The sequence below is a fragment of the Xyrauchen texanus genome, chromosome 5 (assembly GCF_025860055.1).
Source record: "Xyrauchen texanus isolate HMW12.3.18 chromosome 5, RBS_HiC_50CHRs, whole genome shotgun sequence".
Taxonomy (NCBI): Eukaryota; Metazoa; Chordata; class Actinopteri; order Cypriniformes; family Catostomidae; genus Xyrauchen; species Xyrauchen texanus.
The window spans coordinates 24,089,829-24,112,846 of NC_068280.1; the positions used below are offsets into that span (position 1 = coordinate 24,089,829).

At 37.1% G+C, this 23,018-nt stretch overlaps 1 protein-coding gene across 2 annotated transcripts in view; it reads left to right on the top strand.

Moving 5' to 3' along the window:
- Nucleotides 1-11,575: 11,575 nt before the first annotated feature.
- The window catches only part of ubac2 (UBA domain containing 2), a 34,808-nt gene continuing 23,365 nt past the window's right edge, over nucleotides 11,576-23,018 (top strand). For both annotated transcript variants that reach the window (XM_052126066.1, XM_052126067.1), the window contains exons 1-4: nucleotides 11,576-11,777; nucleotides 12,710-12,837; nucleotides 17,195-17,314; nucleotides 19,115-19,221. In XM_052126066.1, the coding sequence (XP_051982026.1) occupies nucleotides 11,747-11,777; nucleotides 12,710-12,837; nucleotides 17,195-17,314; nucleotides 19,115-19,221 (386 nt within the window). In that variant the 5' untranslated portion in view covers nucleotides 11,576-11,746. The remainder of the gene's footprint in view (nucleotides 11,778-12,709; nucleotides 12,838-17,194; nucleotides 17,315-19,114; nucleotides 19,222-23,018) is intronic.

A 23,018-nucleotide genomic window follows, 5' to 3' on the forward strand; every position in this document is an offset into this window, starting at 1 on the left:
AGCAAAGCAGATAGCCACATATTATTTTGCTTTCTTTCTTAAAAAGTAATTTAATACATTTTGAGAAGAAAAGAATTATATATATATATATATATATATATATATATATATATATATATATATATATATATATATATATATACACAGTTTTAGCTATTCAATCGTGAATAACTATGAAACATTCTGCAATTAATCACCATTAAAAAATGTATTGACCTACAGCACTCCTATAAATATAATATATTCTTTATATTATTTTTCTTAAAACTTCAAAAGACAGAAAGTCATACAGATTTGTTGACTTGATTTGATTAGCAAATCACTAAAGGTGGATTGTTTAGCAGTTTTCTGTCTCTAGTTCTTTCTCTCTCTGAACAATATAAGTAGCCAGGAGAGATGAATAATTGACTGATTGTTGCATTATTCAGGCCCCAATTGTGGGGGAAAAAAAGCCCAGTCTCTGGCACATCAGGTCTCTCTGGCATATTGAATATGAGGTTAAAGTTTCAATCAACCTTGAAAGGGTGAGGCATTTTCCTTGCACCGCTGGCACTGTAAAAAAGAATTGTTGAGCAAACTTTAAAAAATCAAGGCAACATGATGCTGTAAGGTTTTTGATTTCTCTTAACTGCTGTATTAACACTTTTCCTCAGTAACATTGCTTTGCTTAATCATTGTGAATTTGTTCAATAAATGCAAAAATTCTTCTTGAGAGAACTGCTAATTTCTTGTTCAGCCATCTACCAATTTGCAATATGTGATCTTTCATTTTGTCACATTTCAATTGTTTTTACATGAAGTTAACTACAATCTTTGCCTCTGAAGAAAGGTATGTCTTGCAAAGCAAGACGTACAATTGTTTGGCACAGACACAATAAACACACAAACCCTTAACACTCAAACCTCAATAATGGTCACAATCAGCAAACCACATTAAGTAATAATACTTAGGCAAGCATTGTTTGTAATAACGTATTCTGCACAAACCTTTTTACATTTGCATAGTGACTTGATGTCCATCAAGTTACTACTCAGTGTAAAAAATTAAATAGCATTTTATCCAGCTTATGGAGTTTGAGTCACATATACTACCAAATGTGAATTACTTTCATCTACATAAAAACACATTAGACCAACAATATTACCCCAAATGTTGTCCCAACTAGCTAACTGAGTTGTCTTAAACAATTTCATGATAAAAGATTTTGCAGATTTGCAGTTCCCAGCCTGCATTGCAACATCAATACATTATGCAGTTAGTGATAAAGGAACACTTACAGTGGCAGCAAATATAACAATAACAGAATACAGATAATAAACAGCTAAATAATAATTATATATTTATTTAGCCTGTTTATTAACTTTATTCTGTTATTGTTGTATTTTGCTGCCACTGTCAGTTATTGTATGGTAATGTTATGAGATCATTTTTTAATTTTAAATCTGCTTAGAGCCTGACTTTAAGTTAAAGTGGATTAAACTAGACTAGTTGTCAACTAAATGCTGGATCATTTGATGGGATATGTAAAATTGTAATCATTTGCTCACTTTGGAAAATAAAGTTTTTTTGGATGTTAGATAAAGTCAGTTTCCCTCAAGTTCACACAGGTGTCCAAACAGGTTGCTCCACAGGTGTAGTATATCACATTAACCACGATTATGTTCCACGACCATAAAGGGTCCAAATACTTTTGCCATAATTAAAAAACGAAGAAAAACTTAAGGTTTTGATTATAAAAATAAGTCCCACTTGTTTTGATGTTTTGTTATATATTGCAAAGTTATTCATACATTTTAAGTGTGGCTTTTCTTGGGCCACTGTACTGTAAATGAGCTTGTGATGACTTTTAACCCAGACCATGGTGAACCTGAATTTGCCTACTTAATTGCAGAACTCATATACACTTAACACTGGAGGGCTGTAGATGTTCCTGTTTCAGTGATCCTTTGTACATCAATTTCTATAAATCCCCCATTCCTCAATGGCACTGTTATAAATCACAATGACTGTGTTACAAGACAGACCCAGACCCCGTTGAATGGCTCGTCAAAGTCTGTAATACATCCAGCCACGATGGAATAGGAAGATAACGCAAATGTAATCTAATCAGAGAGGGTCTATTATGCATTAGTGCAGGCAGCGGTAGAGGTGCAGGACAAGTTATCCAAATGAATGTAAGAGCGGGATGAGAGTCAAGCCGTGGATGGGTAATGAAAGGGCAAGTGAGTAGCACTCAGCATTTCAAACCTTTCACTGTCATTACTAATTCATGTTGCTCCTTCTTACTCCTAATGAGAGAGAGAGTGTCAGGGGATAGGAAGAATGGTGCAGGGATAATGTGCCATGAAATTGACTCATTCACGAAGGTATGAGGAGGAGGAGAGAGAGGGGATCAACTTTTGATTTTAAACTGCCCTTTGAGGAAATGATTGGGAATTTAGTTCTCCTGACAAAAAGAGGGGACTGCTTGGATAACATGGATCATCAGGTTTCCATGCCAGCTTGAGTGCATGCTGGGTCATGTCATGTCTTTTTTTTATTACGTTAATATGTTCCTTGAGGTTCACTTATAATAACAGTAAAGTATGACACCGGTGAAGAGAATAATATTGATCATATCCTAACAAGGCTACATGTCAAGGTCTGGGTTGATTAGATGGTAAGCGAACAATCAGATCTCGTAGTCAATGTGTTGAATGCAGGAGCAATGGGCAGGAGTTAAAGACCTGAGTGACTTTGACAATGGCCAAATTGTTATGGCCAGACACATCTCTAGAATGGCAAGGCTTGTGGGGTGAGTACCTAACGACAGTGCTCCGAGGAGGGACCAACCACAATCCGGAGACAGTGTTTTGGGCGCCCAAGGCTCATCGATGTGTGAGGGCAACAAAGGCTGTCCCTTCAGGTTCAAACAGACAGAAGGTCTACTGTGGCACAAGTCACAGAACATTTTAATGATGGTTATGGGAGGAATGTGTCACATCACACAGTGCATCGCACCCTGCTGTGTACAGGGCTGCGTATACGCAGACCGGTCAGAGTGCCCATGATGACCCCTGTCCACCGTTGAAAGCATCCACAATGGGCCTGCGCGCATCGGAACTGAACCTTGGAGCAGTGAAAGAAGTTTGCTTGGTCTGTTGAGTCCCCTTTTTGTTTTAAATCACGTTGATGGCTGTGTATGTGTGTTCTTATTACCTGGGGAAGTGCTGCCACCAGGATGCACTGTGGGAAGACGACAAGCCAGTGGACGGAGTGTGATGCTCTGGGCAATGTTCTACTGGAAAACCCTGAGTCTGGCCATTCATGTGGACATCACTTTGACATGTGCCACCTACCTAAACATCGTTATTTGACATGTGCCACCTACCTAAGCCACTGTTATTTGGTTCTCTGCTCTTGACTGACCTGCTCTCTCTCCTTGCCATCTCTCTGCTCACCACTGCTGGGCAGGCTACAGAAGTGATTATAGGTAAAGTAGGCGTTGATGTGGATGCAGTCAGATGCAAATGTCTACCAAATCATGTGACATCACACTGTGGAGGAAGTAGAAAACAATCATTTAGGCTGCTTGGTTTCAACAAATGCTCTTTTTGTAGTGAGGAGGAAGTTTTGAGTTCTGAAACTTACAGTATGTTTTAATAGGACAATGACCTCTTATGTCAAAAGATCGTGGAAAAATAATTTGATTCCTCATGTCTTGACCCCTTTAAACAAAAAGCAACATAAAGAGCACAATGCTAAGAAATTCTGAAAATCATGTTTGATCAATTTTTCACTCAAATTGTTATGCTGATAATATAATATTAATAAAATATTAAATTTTTTAAAATGCAACAAAAAATCACAAGTGGATTTTTGAACCCCACAGTATGTCAGCAATGTTATTAGTGAACAATATAAAATACTTACTGTAATTAACTGACAATTCCTTTTAGACAGTGATAAAGAGGAAAACACATGGTTTGACCGAACAACCCAGCATGACATGTCTTTCATATTATTACCTTTGCTGTAATGATTTCTGTGTAATGCATATTTATTGTTTTTATTATTATGTGTATGAGTGTGTGCATGCTCTCACTCAGATGTTTGACAGAGGCACAGGGTGCTTGGGAGGACTTATGTCTGGCTTAATTCTGACAGCTGAATTGGCTTGTTTTCCCTCCCTCTCCCTGGGTGCTTTGCTTTCAGCTCTATACTCAGGCAGATTGTGAAGAGAGAGATTAATGGACAATGAGGATGGCAGAAAGGGAGAGAAATGGAGAGAGATAGTGAGAGAAGAAAAAAGGACTAGAGGAGGCCAACTGCCATCTGCTCATTTCCTTTTAATGGACAAAGCAAACAGCAGGAGACAGTGCTGCCGACAAATCTGGATTTTCTTTATTACAAGAACACACACTCTAATTTGTCGAGGTTGACAAAGACTGAAACGTGTCTACTTTTCATATATTCAAGTCTTTCCCCCTATGTCTGTCTTTTCTTTTTTTATGTCAGAAAGTGTGATTTGGTCATAATTTGTCTGAATTTCAGATAAAATGTTCTCTATTTAGCCTGAATTTGTGACAATACATTTTACATTAAATAAAACAAAACAATAGAACAAAAAGAAACATCATGGTCATCTTTGTTTAGTAAATACATTAAAATGAGTTCCACTTTTCGTGAATTGACATTAGATGTCATGTATAGTTCAAGCAGCAGCTGTGGAAAGGCAAAATGCATTAACTACACATTTTGTCAAAATTGTGTTAAGTTGAAATAGACTGAAATCGTGTATCTCATTCTATGATATAGCCTGTGACATTTGGGTTTGTCTCAACTATACTCACATTTATCTTATCAGTGCATTCCCATGTACAACACATAAATAAAAAAGATTTTCTCAGTTTATGTCTTGCCTTTGAATGGCAGAACTACTTCCAATGTATGATTACTTGTCAAAAATTAGATCCTGGCTGTGGTTTCTTCTCTTTATGACTAATACCAGCATTTCCTTTCAGTAATCTACTGGCTACATCACCACCATCTGTGAAATCGTTACTTCCTGTTTCATTATCTTATTGCAAATCATATGGAGACAGCGGTTGGACAAGTCAAAATTGTTTCATTTAGAAATTGCAGCTATTTGCAAAAATCTGCAAGAAATGAGGTAAGAGAAACAAAGATGGGAAAAGAGTAAATATGCTTTGCATACAGTTCATGAGTAAAGTGCACTGTCACAGATTTGATCAGTTTGGTCTTTGATAAAACTAACATGGAACATGGGTGAAGGTGTTGATCAATTCAAGAATAATGTTGTAGATCTCGGATCCATTTTCACATTTCTGCCAGTTTGCTCAAATAGGAGAAATGACTGTGCCAAGAGATCATCATCAAAGGGTATTTTTTATACAGACTCATTGCATTACACACCCTTGTACTTCAGGCTGGTCATAAAAACTAATTGGACATATGTACTTTATTTTGAGGCATCTTTAATTGGTTTCCCATAATCTCATTACACATTATGACTCATGTCCTGTCAAAATAATTCAGTCTTACCATGTTTTCCTTTGGATAATGACATGATTAAAAGTTTCAAAATTCAGGAGGGTGCATTGATGCATGCGGGAGGAATTGTTTGGTCAGTGGCATTTCTGAACAGGTTATGAAGTGGATTTAGGTTATATCAGTTGCATATTTACTCTAATAGGGCTGAGAAAACGTTTGTGTCTGTTACATTTTATTTTAAGGTAACACTTTACAATATGTTTGGATTTGAATTCATGAGTTAAAATGATAGTTCACACAAAAATGAATTTTCTCTCATCATTTACTCACCCTCATGCCATGCCAGATGTGTATGACTTCTTCTGCAGAACACAAACAAAGATTTAAGATTGAATATAAAAATGTAATTCTAAATAAAAATATAGAAGAATATTTCAGTTCTGTAGGTCCTCACAATGCAAGTGAATGGTGACCAGACCATTAAGCTCCAAAAATATCATAAACGCAGCATAAATGTAACCCAAAAAGACTCCAGTGGATAAAACCATGTCTTCAGAAGTGATATGATAGGTGTGGGTGATAAACAGATCAATATTTAAGTCATTCTTAAAGTGAAAGTGGAGATTTATAGAAAAGAATTATTGAAACCTGTTTCTCACCCACACCTATCATATCACTTATGAAGACATATACTGTATATAACCACTCGAGTCATATGGATCATGCTGCTTTTATGTTTATGTTTTTGGAGCTTGAAAGTTCTTGTAACCATTCACTTGCATTGTATGTGCCCACAGAGCTGAAATATACTTCTGAAAATCTGTGTTTGTGTTCAGTAGAAGAAAGTTAGTTATACAAATCTGGGATGACATAAAAGTGAGTGAATGATGAGAGAATTTTCATGTTGGTGTAAACTATCACTTTAACCACATTTATTTACATGAATTCTGAATGAACAATTTCACAGCAAATAATGGTTTATGCCAGTTTCAGCATATACTAATACATTTTAATATTTAAAGTGAAAGTACATATTAACATATTACATGCCCCACACTAGAAGACTCGAAGCTCAAGCGGGTTGCCAGAATGATGACACGCAAATTAGCCAACCCAGCATCCGTTTTAAAGGATTTTTTAAATTTTTTTTTCTTTAAGCTGTCTCCATCTTTCAAAGGCATCTCCAATATTTAGCCTTGTTTTACTACGCCTCTGGTCATGGTGGTTTTTAGACGGATGGTGAGGCTTTTTAGGTCAGGTGGAATCTGTTTTTTCGTATCCAGTTCATTTGCTGCCTTCCATGGCTGCAGCACGCAGTGTTGTTCGCCTGCAAACTTGTTCAAATCTGTCAACCCTGCAGTGTCGAAATACTATTGGTGAGTGGGTAGTGGGCGGGATCACACAGGCCAAAACATAAACAGAAATGCCAGCCCGGAATGGAAACGTCAAAGTAGAATATATGTTGTCTGTAGCAGTGTAATTGGAGAAGCCGGTACTTCAGTTTAGCATGTTTACTAATTCTCTAATGACATATTATGGTAATTTTATGATTTAGTACAGTGCAAATATTACTTATAGGAACTTAAAATTATTATTATTTTTTTTTAACTCAAAGCACGCCAGGAACCTCTATCAAGACATTGGCTATGATTGTGGCAGGCTTTTCACAGAAGCTGGCTGTTTTACTTCATCTCTATTAGTCATGACTATTGTGTCCTATATTTCCTGATTATGTATGAAAACCAGCAACTCCAAAAAAGCACTGACTGCATCATCATCGCCATGCTGCGCAACACGTCTAAAAATCCCAACAGATGGTCATTACACAAACAGGCTAATTTATCTCAAAATCAGCAGTGGGGGTACAAACAAAAGCATTTTTTACTTAATGTAGCAATTTGACATTGACTTGCCAGTGAGCTTTTAATCGGGCTCAAATTAAAGATGTGAAAGATGTGACAGTAAAGATGTCTTGTTTTCATGAATCATCCAACAGAGAAAGCTCTTGTTTGTGAAATTGAAGTCAGTTAATAGAAAGTCCACGTAAGCAAATGTCTGTTTTCTGTAGTTTTTGCTGGTTTGAAACACATAGTTAAAAACCCTGTTAAATATTAATATTTTTAGGAAATCTCTCCTCCCAACTAAGATTATATTCTACATATTTATTTATTTATATATATATATATATATATATATATATATATATATATATATATATATATATATATATATATATATATATATATATATTGCTGTAGGCCCTAGTTGTTGAGTAAACAAGTGAACACAATAAAAAACACTTGCACACATTTAGACAAGAGTCAACTGTATGAGGGCAGATTTTAACTGAAAGGTTGAGCTGTGTTATTTCAGTACTTTACAAAACTGAGAACTATTCACAGGAGATTAAAGTGTGATAATCTATTTCTCAAGTTATTCTGATTTGCATAGTCTATGTCTATGGCCCAATCACTTTTTCTGTGAAAATACTAGGGTATTTTTCCTGTGAGAATCGATTAATTTAACTTAAATTATTAATGCATTATTATTTACACTTCATAAATATACAACGCACGGCTTTGTTTTAGCCCGTAAGTGTAACAGGCAGTTGTCTTTGCTGCCACCATGCGGTCATAATATCACAGTGGAGCGCTATAGAAAAGTCACCGTGAGTCGCAACAAAATTCCGCCGTGTTGGAGGGTGGAACAAGGGCAAGTTACACTATATGGCCAAAAGTTTGTGGACGACAGCTGTTACTTAATATGTTTGGCTAGTTAATTTATTCCAGTGAATAATGCTCATTCTTAATGCTACGGGCAGCATACTGTGGCATCCTAAATAATTGTGTGTTTCTCACTTTGTGGAAACAGTTTGGGGAAGGAACTTTTTCTGTTCCAGCATGACAATGCCCCAGTGCACAAAGCGAGGTCCATAAAGAAATAATGTACTGGCCAGTCTGGTCAGTATTTAGCCCCGAGACTAACCACTTGTATTAAAAATTAATGGGACAAATTGGAAGGCCCAATATGGTGTATGTAGAAATGTAAGTCCCATCTTACAGGTACAAGGGCCTATCACCTTATAGATACAGGCATTTCCTGTCACTAAGCTCGAGAATGCACATGCGCATTAGTTGGAACAGCCTGAAAAAATATAGTTTTTAGCGTGATCTGAGCTAAAGAAGCACAATTTATGATCCCATTGTTGTCAGATTTGACTGCACATTTGAAATATGTTCTTTGATTGTAATCTTGACCAACAATTTTGGAGATTTTGTTATTTTCCGTTTCAAGTAGATAGGAGCTGTACTTTCATTCCGCTTGTCTCCAAAGAAAATAACTGCCCAGGAGAGTTTCCCAGATGGCTGCCGAGTGGACTGACTTGCCTTGAAAGGGACTTTGGTCTGGTGTGGAAGAATTTAAATGGCCTGCACAAAGTCCAGACCGGAACCTCACTTAACACCTGTGGGATGAATTGGAACACCAACTGTGAGCTAACAACAGTGTGCTGACTGATGCTTTTGTGTCTGAATTGGAGCAAATCCATAAATCTAAATTACAACATCAAGTGGAAAGCGTTTCCAGAAGAGTGAAAGATTTCAAAGAGTGGGTCCACTAACTTTTGGCCATATAGTGTATTTAACATTTTAGAGGTAAATTATGGTGATCAATTTTGATACTTGATTGGCAACAATGGGTTAATTTGACTGTTTTCAATGCTAACCAATAGAGCGCATCATTGCCCACCCACTTTTTCAGCAGTCTGGGTTCCGGAAGTATTTTTCCCATTTTGTTTCATAAAAGAGTTGTAAGCCATGAACCAAACCAACCAGTTCCATGGTAAATCACAACAGCACAAACTTTGTTTTGAGGCAAAACAATTTGAAAACGGACAAAAAATCCAAGGTACAAGACTGTGTACATACCATCTTTCATGAGGGCTATTGATTTAGGTTGTTGATTATAAGTGTAGAAACAAAATATTTTAAGTTTACTGCAAAATATTTCAATATGCACAAATAGCTAAGTAGTATAAGGGTGAAGAGACACCAAGATTACATAATTCACAGTGCATCATGGGAGTGAGCGGTGACACCGGGGCATATTTCACAGGCTTGGTTGTCCACGGTTCTCTGATTGGTGGATCTTTCTCTGCTGTACCATGGGTCATGTAGTTGTTCACCATGAATTCCGCTATCAAACACAAATTTTAAACAATGAAGTTGAAATAATGCAGACAGATGCCACTGGCACCACCAAATGGAAGTGCAAAAAATTGCTTTGTGTTTAAAACAGCTTTCAACAAAGAGACACCCCCACCCCCAACTCACGCCTTTGGATGAGTAACATTTTTGGGGCTATTCTAAGAGGGTCTCTCAAAACAAACAGAGCATTTTTCATAGCACAACAGAAACACAGTGCTTAGAGGTTTAGAGAAAATTTAAATATGAATGGCTTACTTAAAGTTGTCTCTGCATATTAAGCTGGCATATGAGAAAGTATTTTAACACAGAAAAAGTTACATACAGCTTTAAGAGAAGCATGGACACTATGAAGAAACAAACTTAAAGTTAAATTACATTTGTTTGATTTGATTTATCATCCCTTTTTTACTTTCAGTTTATTGTTTTAAAAAGAGAAACATTTATTAACTGTGGTAGGGTAAGACCAGAATCAGAATCAGAATGAGCTACTGCCAAGTATTCTTACACATACAAGGAATTTATCTTGGTGACAGAAGCTTCCAGTGCACAAACAATACAACAACAAGACAAATAGAATAAAAAATAGAATACAAATAAGTTAATAGAAATATAAAGTTTATATACATAACAAGGCAAAAATATATATGTATGTACAAATACAATCTGTTATATACAGATAGTGCAAGGCAATACAATGTGCAGAAGTAGAATATGTTAAATAAATATAATAGACTACGCTGATTTTTGCACATAATTATTGCTCAATGTGGCACATTTAACTGTTTATGAGATGGATAGCCTGAGGGAAAAAAAACTATTCTTGTGCTTTGCTGTTCTAGTGCTTAGTGTCCAGGGTGATTGTTTTCCAGCCTTTTTCCTCACTCTGGTTGTGAACAGTTTTGGAGGGTGTGAAGGGGAGAACCAATTACAGTCCGAACTGTCCTTTGTAGTCTTCTGATGTCCGATTTCATAGTTGAACCAAACCAAACAGTTATTGAAGTGCAGGGCACAGACTCATTGACTGCTGAGTAGAACAGGTTCAACAGTGCCTGTGGCAGGTTGAACTTCCTCAACTGGTTAAGGAAGTGCAATCTCTGCTGGACCTTTCTCTTAATGGAGGCAATGTGGGTCTCCCAATTCAGGTTCTGTGAGGTGGTAGAGCCCAGGAACCTGAATGACTCCACTGATGCCACAGTACGTTTTTAAGCATGTCATTGCAGCAAAAAGGTCCCAGGTTCGAGTCAGCTCAAATGGGCCTTTCTGTGTGAAGTTTGCATGTTCTCCCCATGTTTGCGTGGGTTTCCTCCAGGTGCTCCATTGCATGTAGGTGTGAGTGAGAGTGTCTGTGTGACTGTGATGATCTGGCCACCTATCCAGAGTGTTTCCCTGCCTTTGGCCTGAGATAGCTTGGTTAGGCTCCAGCACTACCTGTGACCCTACATGGGACAAGTGGCTAAAGAAGATGGATGGATGGATTTGTATGGGAGAGGCAATTATAGGACAAGGAGAGAAGAAACAATAATCACCGTTTCTGTATTGTGCTCTCTGGTCTGACCAGTTCACTTTATATAATACGAAAGCATGCATCAGGAAACTACGCATGCTATCAGCTGGAAACTGTCAAGCATGTGTTTCTCTCCTGTAAAGCTTATGATGAGGAATCTACAGAATTGTTTGCAATATTAATCTGGTCAGTACATAGTATATTATGTAGGCCTACTGTTGGTATATCTAAAAGAAACTGGTTTATAGAACATAATTTAGTCTTCCTTATTTTCCCCTATTCTCGATGTTCCACACTCCAGTCCAGTTGGTGGGGTAATGCACCATTAGCTGGTTTGTCAACCGCCAAACAGAGAAAAAAAGAAGACTTGCGTGCAGGAAGTTTGTCTCTTGCGAGGCACCATCCTCGATACCCTTTCCCCTTTCCCTATCTCATAGCGAGTTTTTCCCCTTTAACTTTGAATGTTTTTACGTTTTAAATTTAGGGCTTTTGCTTCATAATCGTCTTAGTCTTCTAAGTTGTACTCCGTGTGTAAGTGGCACGATGTTCACCTCCACCGGTTCGTGGGGATTGTGTAAGTACAGTAAAAATAATCATGTCATGAAGACCAGATCAGACCCTTTTGGTGTTATTCATTCAGATTAAACCTCAATTATCATTACCTCCATCTGATTATTATCAAACATCGGCATGTTTTACACGATCTTGCTTTGGCGTATGCTTCATGACAGTAAATTGCTGCTGCCGTTGCAAAGTGTATGAATTAAAGCGCTATTTGGTAAATTTTATTTCACATTCAAGACACGGATCATGTGTTACACAGTTTACTATATTTATTATTTGAGCTATTAGAGAGCCTGAACCCTGTCTTAAATCAGCTTAACGACTCCAGAGAACTTCAGTTTACCGCTGACTGAAATTATGTAATGCAACGTATATTAATTGTAATGTAACGTATTAAAATTACGCATGAGTCTTTGCTAAAATTACCATGGTAACCATAGATTCCGCGAAAAACCCGAATTTTTATATATATATGGATTTGTATGTATATATATATAAAATATATCATGTAACTTGGTATTATTAGCTATTAGCCTCCACGTACATAATTATATATTTTCTTTATTATTATTAAAATTACAGCAACACTTTGAAAGTCCTATACAGTCTTTGAAGGAGATCCTTCATTACCGGTAACTTATTTTGGTTTTACAGTATTAATTATACCCATTTTATTCCCATTAACTATGGTTACACATGCTAAAGTTTTGTTTGGAAAGGGTGGCATAAATGAGTGTGTCTGACTGGTGGTTAACCAAACAAACCAGCAGTTAGTGTACTTGCATTTTCACAAATGGACCAATGAGTCATTTAGGTCCGCCATTTGACATACCAGTTTTCTTGCCCTGACATGACAATATATATATATATATATATATATATATATATATATATATATATATATATATATTCCTTTTACAACTTCTATGCTATGTCCTACAGATAAAGCACCCCTGTCCAAGAGCTTACTACTGGTTCCTACGGCCCTAACTGTGCTACTGACTGTGGTTCTGCATCAGTACCAGGACATATTCATATACAACCTCCAAGCTGTCAGGCAGGGCAAGCAGGTGAGATATTATACCAATATAAAGCTGAACTACCTAGGTTGTTTTGGTTAAAAATGACCAAACTGCCATTAATTATTGAGTACATAAACAAGCCGTGTTCAAAACAATGTTCTTAACCGTACCCAGATTAGCTACGGTAAGTCTAAATAAATGTATTTGTATTTTGAACTGTCTGGTTGGATTTGGTGCGAAATCGCTGGCTTATGTCATTCATCCTTTGGTCATTACGTCATATCTGTAAAAACAGGAAAGAAGTCCCAGCCGTCACATGTTCTGCTGGAGAAACTATGTTCAGTTTTGTCAGTCACACTCAAACAGTTCAGGTCTGCATCGCAGCAATCTGGATGGAGGTATATCTTTTTTATGTTTGGCCTGCTGTAATGCGAAATATTTTTTGATAGGGTTGTTGAAGCTTATATTGGTTTTCAAATCAAATACATGTACATCAAATTGATTATGATATCTATATATCAAGTGTTATTTAATGGATCATTTTCACATATGCGAGTTTGGAATAAGTAAACTATAGCAGGGTAAACTTATGTAGCAGTGCATAGGAGACCACAGCAAACAGGAACTGTTATTGAAGGATGGGACAATTAAAAACTATTGAACCAGAATGCAAACTGTGAGTAAACAGTTTCATTCATGAATATTCCAAATGTCATGACCAGAGGTAGACCGATATATCGGTTTTAATTATTAATCGTGCTGATAGTTACTTTTTGGAACTATTGGTTATTAACAAAAATCTATGCTAATAGTTTTATTTTAAAATTCTTAATTTTCCCATCTGATGAATTATTCATATATACAAAACCCTTCATCTGGTGATTATATTGGCTATAAAAAGATTAATTTGGTATGTACTTGCATATAGAGCATTGTAACGGAGCCACGTCTTTGTCATTTCATAATAAGAGTCCATGTGTGTTTCAGGCTTGTTTATAGTTAAAACTCTTGCACTACGCACCAAAGTTTTCTGGTTGTTATTGTTGAAATTTTGGTTGTACAATAAACTGCTTATTAATTATGGACTCTTGTAGCCTCAGTGTCTGTTCCCTTCATAGTAAGGAAAGACTACGAATTGTTTTGATCATTCTATAAATCGATAAAAAAAAATAAACGTAAAAAATGTATAGGTTATCTGCTTTTCCCACCACCTTAGTTCGTATCAACAATATCCACTATTGGTCGACCTCTAGTCATGACTGTTTGATAGCTTATGGTGTTGCTGTGCTTGAGTGAACTAGGGATGCACCGATCCAATACCTGGATTGGTATCCACTCCGATTCTGACGTTTTTAAACGGATCGGGTTTCGGTCCGACAAGCCCGATCCAAAACAGATACTGTGTGTTTGTCATGTTCGTTACTGTCAAGCTAAAAAAAATGACATAAAAGAACCATTAAAACACAATTAATGTAGTTGATATGACGCGCATTTTATTCAAAGCCATTTGAAGACGTGCAATAGCTCCGTGAATCACAAAAGGCTGTGTTTAATAAGTAAATATATAATATGAACAGCTGCTCTGTTTACACACACGCCTATCTTTAGCCTTCACGTTGTGAGCAATATTTGAGCGCTACTCACAAACAACATCTCAGATGTAGATGCTCAATAGTTTGGTTTACTTATATGCATTTACAATGGCACTGGAGGTGCTTTTTTTTTTTTTTACCAGAATTTGAATAAGAATTGAATTAAACTACTGTGAACTTGCCTACAATCAGACACAAACAGGACTACCTGGAGAGTTCAGAATATCAAAATAAATGCGTGAGGGTTTAAAAGTTAAAGGTGTCATGGAGAGACTCATGGAGGCAGAGATATGAACTCAGTAGCAGGGTTTATTGAACAGATGATTGGAACGGTGATGTAAACATTGTGATTAAATCCAGTTGAGCAGAGTGGCAAACAGCAGGTGAGTAATATCCAGACAGGGTATAGACATGATGAACAGATAACTCACAGCAGTCTTGTGAAACTTGCAGGCAATAATGATGACGCAGATATGTTTGACAGAGAAGAAAGGTCTGGAGTCTCAGAGATACTATTGATGAGAACAGACAAAGACTGTGTGTGAAAGCAGGGTATATATGCAGTCCTTGATTAGCCACTAATGATATGCAGGTATGTGTAATCAGAACTCAGGGGAGAGTGAGCACTGATGGCAGTGAGGAAGAGAGAGAGAGAGACCGGTGGGTCTGTGAAAAAAGGTGCACGATTGAGAATTATTCTTTCAACTAAACTGAACAAAAGAGATCTGAATCCTTTAAAGTGCAGATACAAGTTGAAAAAAATTGCAAAAATAAGGCCTCTTTTCTACTGACGACATTCTGGAATTACTGTTAATTTTGCTGCTACATTATCCAGTGTAGTAGTTAACAATACAAGTTTTCTTAATAAGCTATACATTTATATTGAAATAATGTGTAGTTAGAGATTTGTGTTTCTTTACATATTAATGAGTACTCACAATTAGTTCCACACAATAATGTAAAGATATTCTAAACTGATAATGCAAAAAAACAACACTGGCTTCAGATCGGTATCAGCCGATACTGAGAGTTCTGAAATTGGAATCGGATCGGAAGAGAAAAAGTGGTATCGGTGCATCTCTAGAGTGAACAGTTTAAAGGGGTCATATAATGCCATTTTTGTACAAGTTAATATGAATCTTTAGGGTCTAAATGAAAACTTTGTAATATACTTTTATTAAAAATTCTCATTAGTATTTTAAGAAAACACTAATTTTACCTGCTCAAAAACGGCTCTGTTTTCAGCACGCCGTTTCAGAGCATATGACTTTAAATGATAATGAGCTTTGGTCACCCCGCCCCTCCGTTCTGGAGTTATTCTCCGTATAACTGTTTTTTTGACATCTTAATCAGTAATATACAAGTAAACCAGGTGTAACTTAGTGTTACCATGTTAAATGTAACACCTGCGTACACAGTTTTAATAACACAATAACCATAACGCGTTGTTCATTATAAACGTGGGATTATGAATTATATTGAGAACGTCGTAACGTTATGGAAAACATGCCGTAATGTACCCTGAGTGTAAACATTAGCCACATTCATTGTGAAGCGTGCAAGCGATTTGCAAAGATTAATATAAAGGTTAATAAAACGTTACACTTACTTCTTCTGGAGGTGCAGTGGGAATATAAATAGTTGGTACCGAATCTTTTTGCAGCAGCTTCTTAGCAAAACCAGCTTTATACTGACCCTCGTTTATAAAGCAGTCTGGTGAAAAATGATTCGCGCAAACATGAACGCATTGACGTTGCTCGTGGGGAATATTCCCATCGTAAACAAAACTCAGCCACTGCGTCTTCAGCGGTTCAGATTTAGGAACATCAAAATAACTGCTGTGTTCGTTATTACACCGAAGAACAGAACACCACAATCGCTTAGGCGCCATTCTGCTCCAGTGTATCAACAATGATGATGGACTATGATTGACAGCTCGCTCACGAGCGAGGGCGGGTCTGTGTTGAAACACTGCTGTCAATCAACAATCCTGGGAGGGGCGTCCGACCGTGTGATGTCACATGGTCGAACGGCTCGATTTGAGGCAGGGGAAAATATATAAGGAGATTAAAACAAAAACACTGGATGGATTTTTATCATAATAGGATGGTTGTGTACAGGCACAGCCAACACACATGTCAGTACAATCAACTTGAAAAAGTGCATGTACCATTATATGACCCCTTTAATATTTTCGAATGCAACATGTTGGATGTGTGTTACATGTAAACTAAAATGTAGTATTATAATGTTGTTAATTCTCTTCCGATTGATTTTCAATTATGGCTGTATTCGAGGGGCTGTACGATGTTAGCCAATCATAACAGTGGCCGTTTACTTGGAAGTTTTAAGGTGTTATCAGACAAAAGGCCGGAGACAGTGTGGAAAATGATCATATATTACTAAATTAAACTTTACTAATATTATCAGTGGCTCTCAGGGAAGATTATAAAGATATGTAAAAAAAATAGCATCTCATGACCCCTTTAAAAATGGCAAAAATGAAAATGGTATGCTAGATTTGTGTTGTTAAATAAGGTGGAAACATGTAATCACAGGTCTGTGACAGGGTTGATTGATTAAAAAAAAATAATCACCACAGGGCAGTTTTTGTCACAACAAAATATTTGGGACATTTGTGATGCTCAGTGGCATTTTTGCCCTGAGCACTGGTTAATTTCTGACTCCATCCTCTGCTTTTTCAGCTCATCTCTCCAGTTGCTTGTCATTTTTATTAAATTGTAATTATCTGTTCGAGGCTCTAAATCTTTTTAATGGTTATGTGTGTGTGTTTGTGTGTGGCTCTCTTGTAGCTCTGGAGGCTGGTGAGTGGACGGCTTATCTGCCTGGACCTAAAAGATGCTTTCTGCAGCAGTTTGCTTATCTACAATTTCCGTGTATTTGAGAGGAGGTTTGGGAGCCAAAAGTTTGCTGTAAGTCTCAGTCTAATAACCTTTACTTCTGAAATTCTGTACATTAAGAATTTAACAGATAGAGATTGAAATGAATAAAAATTTGCATTTGAATACACAAAGATCACAAGGCCAAGGTGTGAATGGTAGTACCTCTTTCTTACTTCCTGTTTTTATGTTTTATTATTATTTTTTTATGTTGTAATTTTGTAGTATGAGATTTGTTCTGGGAAGAGTATTTTTGGAATGCGATGCATGCATTTTTGAACATGGCACATTTTTTCATGAATAAGGTTCATTGGGAAAATTCTCATGAAATGAGAATGCAAATTTTCACTGTGAATTTTAACATTTTGAATATAAACAATGGATTCTATAAAGCCATTTCATACCTGGAGCGAACATTCGGACATTACCAAAAGCAATGTTGATAATGTTTTCTTACGGTGAATATGTTGATTTTTTTTATTTATTTTTTCTTCATCCGGCAATGAAATTCCCATTAAAAAATAAAACGTGGCACTACTGAGAATAAGGTCTATAGACCAATCCTCTTGTTTAGTTTCTGACACTTTCTGGTGTCAGAGAGCCTGCTGACAGTTGTTTTAGATTTGACAGATTAGATGATTAAACGAAAGTATGACACAAAACCATCATAAATACAAAAATATTCTTAGCGATACAATTGCTATATTGAAATGAGTTAATAGCAAACATGTAATCATAATAATATATTTTTGCTGCAAAGTTGTGAGTTTAAATGATCGCAGTCCAGTAAGCTCTGTTGATGGCTTGAAGCCACAGCAGTCAACGAGAGCCTCGGAAATATTTTCAACAATGTAATCTGATAAAAGTTTACTTTTTGCACATGGTTTTTGCAACCACTTCCATGTTTGACATAATCGATGATGTTGCCAAACCATTGGTCTATTGCGTCATGTCTTACTGGAAAACAAGTGACTAAGACAAGGGTCAAAATAAAGGCTACATACTTTAGGCAACGTGCATTATTAATGAATTAATTTAGAGATTTAATGTTGTATTAATTTATTTAAAACATGTCCAGAGACATCCAAGTAGCCTCAGTGGTTTTGTATTTACCAGCTAATGAATTATTTAATGTGTTATTTTTTTATTATTGCGAAAGTGGTCTTAAATGTTTCTTTTATTTGGCCTTAAAAAGTCTTAAATTGAATTCCTTCAGACCTGCATAAACCACGTTACACACCACTGTACTGAGTTCATACCCAAAATTCAGCAACTTATAAAAACATTCAATCTATTGTGAAATAAGATGGGCCAAATTTATCATAACTCGTTGAACACACCTCTAAGCTCAAGTAAAGGTGCATGAAATTCAAATGCCAAGCGCAAACTTGGTGCATCTGCTGCATCTAATCTTGCAATCAGATGACTAAGTGTAGCTTGCTGTACAAAGGTAAATGGGTGCTGCACAATGTAAAGCGGAAACCTTAACCATGGTAAAATAACTGTAACACATGGCCTCTCTTGGCTTATTGCTTGTAAAAAATTTGGCAGCGACAGCAATATAATAAAAGTTTCATTTATTTACAACAATATTGGGAATATATTAAATTATATTAAATTTGGTTTTATAAAATGTTTGTTGCCTGGTCAAATGCCAAGTTTGCCAACTTCTTGATACATCATTACTTTTGAATGAAACCAAAAGCCTTTTCACATTTTATCAGACCTTTCCTTTCATTTAAACCCCTATTTCTGTTTGTTAAACTCTCTGTGATGCTATTGGAAAAAACAGTATGCCTATAACATTGTCATATTTTTGTTGTTGATGCTTAGTCCTTCCTCTTCGGAACCTGGATTCTCTCTACGTTTGTGGACTTCCTGCTGACAGAGGCTCTTCGCTTCCTGTTTGAACTTCAGGTGGATGTGCTTCCAGCCGGACTGTGAGTGTCAATTTCTATGTAATTTGGTCTTTACTAACATGTAAATAATATTGAGTAACTTGCAGTAAATTAGTTTGTGTAAGTCTTATCTGGCAATGAAAATAGTTTTTGAAGAAGCCAAAGTAATAAGGTTTGCATGTCACAAGCACCACACAGACTGAAAGCCAGTCTGAAACATTAGCCCCTTTCACACATGCAACCAGGTAAATTACTGGAAAACCGTTGCCTTTACTGGTAAATGTACCACATGTGCTATTCACACATGCAATGACTTTCTGTCTTTTTTTCCATTTTGCTAGTACCATTCAAACATCAGCACCAAATGCAGTTAAACTCTGTGACATTGTTCTCCGGAAAAGATATCTACATGGCTGTGCCTTTTGCAGCCTTTTTGTTTGAAAACATTGCAGGGTATTATTTTGTATCTGATTTCTGAACGTATGTGGTCTGTAATGTTGGTGATGTTTTATGTTTTTTGGCAAATATTTAATGTTATGCAGTAGCAGGGCCCTGGGCATCTCAGTGAGTAAATACACTCACAAGTTTGAATCCCAGGGCGTGCAGAGTGACTCCAGCCAGGTCTCCTAAGCAACCAAATTGACCCGGTTGCTAGGGAGGGTAGTCACATGGGGTAACCTCCTCGTGGTCACTATAATGTGGTTCGCTCTCGCGTGGTGAGTTGTACGTGGATGGCATGAAGCCTCCACATACGCTATGTCTCTGCAGTAACACGCTCAACAAGCCACATGATAAAATGCGCGGGTTGATGGTCTCAGACGCGGAGGCAACCGAGATTCATCCTCCACCACCCGGTTTGAGGCGAGTCACTACACCACCTCAAGGACTTTGAATGCATTGGGAATTGGGCACTCCAAATCGGGGAGAAAACAAAAACAAAATAAAAAAATTTACGCAGTAGCACAAGACTTAAAGACATCATATGCAATGACAAATATGACTGATGAACTACTGAGAATGAAATGCAGTCACTAGCATCTGAAGGCAGAGATGCTATCTGCAGATGAAAAGCACAGTAATCTCTATGTATATCACTACAAAGTGGTCTGCATGTTCCCAAAGAAAGCTGGTGATTTTATCATACGTAATGGGATCACTTACTGTTCCTTTAAGCTGTCGGAAAATTTCTTCATCAGTTCGGATGAAAAGAAGCGCTCTAGTTTCACTATCTGACCAATCTGCGGAGAGTAAATTTGTCATCTCCTTCAGAACTTTCTTGAATCAGTGTGTCCTGACCTCGTAGGAACTGAAACCGGTAATCTTATAGTTCTGTTAAAACCATCAGGTCCATAATTATTGGGACATCGACACAATTCTAATCTTTTTGGCTCTATACACCACCACAATGGATTTGAAATGAAACGAACAAGATGTGCTTTAACTGCAGACTTTCAGCTTTAATTTGAGGGTATTTACATCCAAATCAGGTGAACTGTGTAGGAATTACAACAGTTTGTATATGTGCCTCCCACTTTTTAAGGGACCAAAAGTAATGGGACAGATTAACAATCATAAATCAAACTTTCACTTTTTAATACTTGGTTGCAAATCCTTTGCAGTCAATTACAGCCTGAAGTGTGGAACGCATAGACATCACCAGACGCTGGGTTTCATCCCTGGTGATGCTCTGCCAGGCCTCTACTGCAACTGTCTTCAGTTCCTGCTTGTTCTTGGGGCATTTTCCCTTCAGTTTTGTCTTCAGCAAGTGAAATGCATGCTCAATCAGATTCAGGTCAGGTGATTGACTTGGCCATTGCATAACATTCCACTTCTTTCCCTTAAAAATCTCTTTGGTTGCTTTCACAGTATGCTTTGTGTCATTGTCCATCTGTACTGTGAAGCGCCGTCCATTGAGTTCTGAATCATTTGGCTGAATATGAGCAGATAATATTGCCCGAAACACTTCAGAATTCATCCTGCTGCTTTTGTCAGCAGTCACATCATCAATAAATACAAGAGAACCAGTTCCATTGGCAGCCATACATGCCCACGCCATGACACTACCACCACCATGCTTCACTGATGAGGTGGTATGCTTTGGATCATGAGCAGTTCCTTTCCTTCTCTATACTCTTCTCTTCCCATCACTCTGGTACAAGTTGATCTTTGTCTCATCTGTCCATAGGATGTTGTTCCTGAACTGTGAAGGCTTTTTTAGATGTTGTTTGGCAAACTCTAATCTTGCCTTCCTGTTTTTGAGGCTCACCAATGGTTTACATCTTGTGGTGAACCCTCTGTATTCACTCTGGTGAAGTCTTCTCTTGATTGTTGACTTTGACACACATACATCTACCTCCTGGAGAGTGTTCTTGATCTGGCCAACTGTTGTGAAGGGTGTTTTCTTCACCAGGGAAAGAATTCTTCAGTCATCCACCACAGTTGTTTTCTGTGGTCTTCCGTGGTCTTCCAGGTCTTTTGGTGTTGCTGAGCTCACCGGTGCGTTCTTTCTTTTTAAGAATGTTCCAAACAGTTGATTTGGCCACACCTAATGTTTTTGCTATCTCTCTGATGGGTTTGTTTTGATTTTTCAGCCTAATGATGGCTTGCTTCACTGATAGTGACAGCTCTTTGGATCTCATATTGAGAGTTGACAGCAACAGATTCCAAATGCAAATAGCACACTTGAAATGAACTCTGGACCTTTTATCTGCTCCTTGTAAATGGGATAATGAGGGAATTACACACACCTGGCCATGGAACAGCTGAGCAGCCAATTGTCCCATTACTTTTGGTCCCTTAAAAAGTGGGAGGCACATATACAAACTGTTGTAATTCCTACACCGTTCACCTGATTTGGATGTAAATACTCTCAAATTAAAGCTGAAAGTCTGCAGTTAAAGCACATCTTGTTCGTTTCATTTCAAAATCCATTGTGGTGGTGTATAGAGCCAAAAAGATTAGAATTGTGTCGATGTCCCAATATTCATGGACCTGACTGTAGATATTTATAGGTAATTTATATTTACATTTATGCATTTGGCAGACGCTTTTATCCAAAGCGACTTACAGTGCACTTATTATAGGGACAATCCCCCTGGAGCAACCTGGAGTTAAGTGCCTTGCTCAAGGACACAATGGTGGTGGCTGTGGGGATTGAACCAGCAACCTTCTGATTAACAGTTATGTGCTTTAGCCCACTATGCCACCACCACTCTCAGTAGTAATAATACTACTTCTCATTAAGGGACATTGCCAGAGCAAAATGTACCTGTATTTTAAAAGGAGTGTGCTCATTCATGACCTCTAACCTGAAAATTACCTCTGGAAAAGGCTGAATGTGTGAAAGGGGCTATTGAAATGTCCCTGTGTCCCTGAAAACATGCTGTTATACTAAATATAAGAGTGCTTGGCCAATCAGATTTGTGGACAAACCTCTATGGTCATGTTGGAGAAAGAATTGTCATTGGCTAGTAAATGTTTGTTTTTACTCGCCAGACTTTTGATGACATGTAAACATAATATAACAAATAAATATATTACGCAAACTGAGAGAGGGGGCCTCTTCATATTTATTCACGCGATTAAGTATAAAATTCACGGTTTTTTTTTTACTTTATGATTTTAATCACATTTGAGCTTTTTTAAAATGTACAATTTTCACATTCTATCTATTTGTATGATGTCATGAAATTGCATTTTTAATAATATAATACAAGCTGTTGTCACTGTTTGTAATTTCGTACACATTTGTAACTTTTTTAATTCTTCACTTTCACACATTATTTTAATGCTCTCTGATTAACTCACAAGCCCTTATTTCTCGTGAAGGAAGACTTTTA